Source organism: Dasypus novemcinctus, chromosome 9 (assembly GCF_030445035.2).
Source record: "Dasypus novemcinctus isolate mDasNov1 chromosome 9, mDasNov1.1.hap2, whole genome shotgun sequence".
Lineage (NCBI taxonomy): Eukaryota > Metazoa > Chordata > Mammalia > Cingulata > Dasypodidae > Dasypus > Dasypus novemcinctus.
The window spans coordinates 99,329,769-99,335,768 of NC_080681.1; the positions used below are offsets into that span (position 1 = coordinate 99,329,769).

General features: G+C 42.0%; 1 protein-coding gene across 4 annotated transcripts in view; it reads right to left on the reverse strand.

Moving 5' to 3' along the window:
* The window catches only part of ZMYM4 (zinc finger MYM-type containing 4), a 199,677-nt gene extending 196,994 nt beyond the window's left edge, over positions 1–2,683 (reverse strand). Inside the window, exon 1 of one of the 4 annotated variants that reach the window (XM_004472218.3) lies at positions 2,138–2,683. In XM_004472218.3, coding sequence (XP_004472275.1) covers positions 2,138–2,176 — 39 coding nt within the window. In that variant the 5' untranslated portion in view covers positions 2,177–2,683. Of the gene's footprint in view, positions 1–1,945 lie in introns of all 4 variants that reach the window. The other 3 variants (XM_012530540.4, XM_058303901.2, XM_058303900.2) reach the window with 3 other exon arrangements.
* Between the last annotated feature and the right edge of the window lie 3,317 nt (positions 2,684–6,000).

Sequence of the window (6,000 nt, forward strand, 5' to 3'; positions counted from 1 at the left end):
ATTATTTAGGCCTATGTAGATAGTTTATTTTACCTGCCTAAAAGGCTAATAGCTAAATTATTTAAAAAGAAAACTGTACTGCACAGTCCCCACTCATCTGGAGTATTCATATGAAATTCACATGGAGTGTGGCACACACAAAACTAAATAAAAGCAAATGTACCATTTAGGACAATTCTACTGAATATTCTCATCAAATGTCAAAACACAATGGGTTATGGAGCTTATATGATACAGAATGTAACCCTACTCCACAATGAAACTGATAAAATAATGGGAAAAGACTGCACAAATTGATGTTACATGTAAAAAAATAAAGTTCACCTGTGACTAATGTGGTACCTTTAAAATATATTACAATACAAAGAATATGCTTAAAATCCAGTCAATTTTTTTGCCAAAATACATATTTCCTAGAACATTCTAGTATACACAGTCTTATAAGTATTAATATCAGTTGGTGCAAAGATTTCCTTGGATGAGCATTATACATCTAAAGTAATTTACCCAACAATTTTTAAATTGGTAGACCATATGTCATATGCCTTCACTCAGGCAAAATGAGGATCCAGTTTAAAACTGACTCACAGCTTGAAGAATTATTTAAAATTTCAAAACACATGGATTCCATAGCCAATATTTATACTAAATGAACAATTTGGACATATCATGCAACTTAACAGTCAATGACTAATTATTGTATGGGAGGTCTAAAATTCTGTGATCCCAAAACTATCGACATTAAATTTTTAATTCCTCAAACTATATAATGAAGTGCATTAAAATAATATCATTGAAGAATGGATAGAGGAATGGACAGAGAGAAAAATGTGTGATAAACAAATACAGTAAGATGTTATTGGTCGAATCTAGGTAGTTGAGTATGGATGTTCCCCGTAAAATTTTTTAAACTTTGCTGTTAGTTGAAAATATTTCCTAATAAACTGTTGCAGAATTGTATTTTACACTTCTTTGGCTATTTATAATTTAAGCTTTTAAAAAGAGAAAAATAGATCAAAGAAACTCCTTTGTGGCATCCAACACAGGCACTGTAATTTAGACAAATCTGGATTAAAATCCCAGCTCAGCCTTTTATCTAGTTATTTGATCTTCGTTAAATTACCTAACATCTATAGCACAAAGTAAGCACTCAATAAAATGTTAGCTGTATTATTATTATGACTGTTAATTTTATGTAAATTGGAAGGGCACTCTCAATAAATAGTAATTTTTTTTTTCAGGGTTGGCTTAACGCTAAATAGATCACTTGGGACCATTCCCAAAAGGAAGATTCCTGATAAGAAACTTACTGCCTAACATGCTAAGGGGGGAGGAAGTAAAAGAAAGTCTGAAAAATACTGGTCAGTAGACAGTTTAATATTGTTCTCGATCTGAAAAGAATCATTCAGAATTAAATACGAAAAGTTTCAAGGCAAACTTTAAAAGACACTCAACAACTATGCAGAATTGCCTTCACCTCTGCAGGTTGGTTGGGTGCATCCTTGCTATGACAAAACTTGTCAAACTCTTCCACGTTCCTAATTATAATGACATTTATAGTCGCCCAAAATCTCTCCTAAATCAGGACACGCCAACGACCCCACTTCTTCACAGGTAAGAGCACCACCTCTACTTTGGTCCTGATAACGGTTATGGGGGAGGGGGGAAAGAAGGCAGGAAAATGAATTCGCGATGGTGTTACTGAACAATCCTCCTGGTTTATTCCTCAAGAGACTCCTCCACGACTTATTCCCGCAACCCCCTCACCTGACCTCTCCCCAGCTAAACTTCCACAGACTCTGATTTACTAAAGATGCACTTAAGAAGCTGATACCTTCCCTCCCCAGGCCCAGAAAACCCACCACCAAATGCTGGGGTGAATAAAAAAGGCAAACAACAGCCCCCGCCCCTCCCCCTCCCAAACAGAAGCAAATCTTTGTCCCACCTGCCTAAGGACCATTCGCCAGCGCGCTCCAGACGCAAGGTTGCCTTGGTCCTGCCCGCAACCCTTCCCCAGCCGGGCCTCGGCGACCCCTCCACGAGCGTGAGCATGGCTAATTCGCGTCCCAGGTTCCGTCTCCCGGCCGCGGCCCCCGCCCCGCCCCCCGCCGCCCGAGTTCTGCCTCACCTCACCTACCCTCTTTCGGGGGCCGGACTCCACCTCTCTCTCCGCCATGTTGGGCCCCACTCAGAACCGCTGCGGCTCCCGGCGCGGTGGCGGCAGCACCTCTCTGGCCCCCGGTCCCCGCCCACACTGCAGGCACGGCCGCCTCGCAGCAGCTTCCCAGGACCCGGCTGGGCCTTGCGCGGAGAGTGGGGAGGGGGCGGATACCGCGCGCCGGGTCGGAGATCCTGAGCTCCCACGGGTGCGCGCGTGGGCGGTTAGGTCTGCCCGCAAAAGAGGGGGGGCGGGACTCGGGGGGTTAATGGCCTCCAAAGGGGCCCTGTGAGTAGGATTATTTTCTCTCAGAGAAATTCCTCCGCCTGCGGTTTCTTAAAGGGATCACCAAACCAGCCCCTTGCGCGCTCCTCTGATGCGCAGGCGCACCACAAGCCCCTCCTTCCTTTCCCACCAAGCCCCCGGTCCTGAGCTTGCGCGGTGAGTGACCCAGGGTAGGCCAAATCCTGCGAGTCTCTTCGCTGCCAGCCGCTGCTCCCACCACTGAACTATGGCTCCTGCCTTAAAGGGACCATGACGCAGTGATGAAAGAGAATTGAAAGGAAGGGGTATTTGAAGAATTGGGTGAAATGTCGTTGAGGGGTCTACATCACTATCTTACACCTGACTGTAGAGATTCATTGTAAAAGGAGAACAATGGTGTGCTGAAGTTCTCAGTGGACCTCTGAATATGAAGAATTTCCAACCAAGATGAGTCATCTCAAGGAGACCCAGCTCTTCTGCCTTTAGACTACCTGATTTAGAATTTTAAGAATCATCTCCTACAGCCTAGCCTCAAAATCAGATCCTTTGACGTTTTTGTGAAGACTGAACCAACAACTGGAGGTAATTTCCACGCCAGTAATTTGTCCTTAGAATATCAAAATCAGGAAGAATCTTAGGAGCCATCCACGCCAGTGCTACCAATGGGAAAACTTCAGCCTAGTCATGGGAAGTAATTTGACCCAAGACATCCAGTGGTTGACACAATTAAAATCCAGATTTGAGTCACAGTCCTCCATGCTTTTCAATGAATCATGCTGTCTTCAATACAAGAGATAAATTCGTTTTTATCTTATATCCTTGGAAGATTAAAAATGAAAGTTCTATATAATATGTCAAGAATTTTGTAAATCTCTGAAGACGTATGATGATTTACAGATGTGTGTGTTCTCAGCCACCTTCATTGCAGGAGCTTGAAAATTGGGCTTAAAGGATGAGCATTGTATTTTCAAAGCAGGAAGCCTGGAAGTAGACAAAGTTCAGGAAACTGAAACCAGAGCTGGGTCCCAAGCTGAGGATGGCTGACCCAGCTGTTTATTTCAGTTACCCAAGCGTCAAGTGGAGAAAAATTGCCCTAATGGAGCTCATAAGGAAGCTTAGGATCGATGAGAAGATCTGTAATTAAGAAATATAAAGACATTGTACCTTGAAGGTTATTCTTCATGACAAGAAACATTTAAATGGGAATGAGCAACTCCTAAAATCACAGGGTAAAGAGACATAATTTCTGTGAGTCCCTGTACCTTTTGTGTGTTTTTTGGTGGCTATTTTGAAACCCAGAGGTGTCTTAATAATCTATCACAGTTTGCTGAAAACTGAAATTTCTGGAAGTTTCCATGCTTGTCTTTGCTTCAGTCTGTTCATCATTCTCTTGGGTAGAAGAGAGGAGTGAAAGAAAGAATAATGTTCATTTAAGTCAGAATCAACATATGTCTTCCTTTAGTTCCATGACCAGGACAAGAAGGAAATAAAAAGAGAAACCAATAACTCAAAGAAAGTTAGTTTCAGGGCATGTGGGTGCATGAAAGGTAAGGTGGTTTCCACCCATTTTATGAGCAGTGAAACATGCCCTTCTAATATAATCTGACAGCTGAAACTGGAGCAACTAAAAAAAAATTTTTTTTTTGATGGAACTGGTAAGTTTGAAGTAGGAATGGGGAACACACCAACCTGCTCACCCAGCCTCACTCTCGTTCCATTCTTTCATGGATCTTATTACCATCAGAGAATTGTTAGGCTTTTCAGAACATAGTTTAAAGCCATTGATTTAGTCCAATTCCATATCTTAAAGACAGAACAACTGAGGCCCGAGAAGATGTGGCTTGCTTGAGATAACACAAAGGATTAGTAATAATATTAGGACTCCGCCATATACTGACCTTCAACCTAAGGCTGTCTCTTCCATCAGGCTATTTCTGAGGTATTGGGGACATGTTGGGTCTTAAATAGTAGTATTTGTGCACCCCAGATTACATACAGACATACTGTGAACATTCAGTGCAGTCATTCATATGTGAGAAAGAAGAAAGAAAACCAACATTTACTAAGCACTGCAAGGTTAATCATATCCTAACTTTACAGAGGGGTTTACTGAGCATGAATGACTAGTCCAAGGGCATTCAGCAAAGAGGCCAGCCAGAATTCAAAGCCTTGCTCTTTCTGGCTTGTTTGAATATATCATAAACTAGATGTTGCACATTGGTGACCTCAAGACCAAATCTGTCCCAAGCCAGACATGTGCTAGGTATGTGATCTTGGTCAAGTTACTTGATCTCTGTTCCTTAGTTTCCGCATCTATAAAATGGATTGTTGGGTGAATTAAATTAGATAATATCTCTAAATCTCTCGGAACAGTTTTTGGGTCCTAGCACCATATGAGTATTTGCACTTTTTTTAATTTTTAAATTAAAAGCCAGCATTTAAAATGGGATATTTCCACATACAATCTCAGTTTTCTGCTTCTGTCTCTCAAAGAAAAACTACAATATAAGGAGGGTAATATTTTACACATATCAAGCTGATTCATTTTAATTTTCTTCTTTTGGGAGCCAGTGTTGCTCAGTGGTTGAGCACCAGCTTCCCACATACAAGGGGCCCTGGTACCTAAAAAAACAATAATGTTCTTTATAGCATGTTCCATTATAGACTCTTACCTGAAGTGCAGTCCTGAGACTTATTTCTCTGGGCAGGAGAGAGTAGAATAAGTTTAATGAAGAAAGAAAGAATTTGCTAAGTTTCCTTAGTTCCATTTACCTATGAAGTTCAGCACATAGTAAGAACCTCATAGAGTTCTCCCATACTCCAGAGGAGATACCTCCTTTCATCTGTGACAGCTGAGCCGCCAGGCTGTGCAATAGAGAAGTAAAAGAAAAACCTGACTCTTGTTGAAGGGTAGAGAAGAGAGATGACAGGTGAAACATGCCCCTGTCTCCCCTCTCCAGCTCTTCAAAGAAGAAAGGTTTCTTGCTCTGCTTGCATTTGGTATTCCAAGTAGAGACGTCTTGCAACAAGCTGACAGCCACATCTGAGTAAAATTGATGGCCCAGAGTAATTGGGAAGGGAGAGTTTAGCTCCTAAGAGTGTCTCCCAGGGGTGAATCCAGGTTTTGTGTGACTTGAAACATATATGATGGGAGGACAGGAGGAGACACGTGCTCTTTAAGAAAAATAATACAAAATTAGGTACAAGGTCTTAGAAGGAGCTATGCAAGTGAAGCGAAGCACCCTTACTCCTGTGTAATACAGAATGTGTCCAGAAGTTCCCACAAACCTGTGGAGGGATAAGGAATGTAGCTAGAAGGATAGACTGGCAAGGATCAGACAGAGTAGCTGTATAGATTGCACTAGGCCAGGAACAAAATAGTAGAATACTAACATCCAGACCTCAGGAAAGAGCTGTTTTGCCTCCAGGCTCTAAGCTTAGAGAGTCCAGGCTGCAAGATAATACCATTCATTCACCTTGTATACACCAACAGGTTACTGAAGGTCCAGAGGAGTCAAGGAACAGTACAGGCACACCAAATAGATCCAAGAACCCAGGTTTGTCCAACACTGTAATGC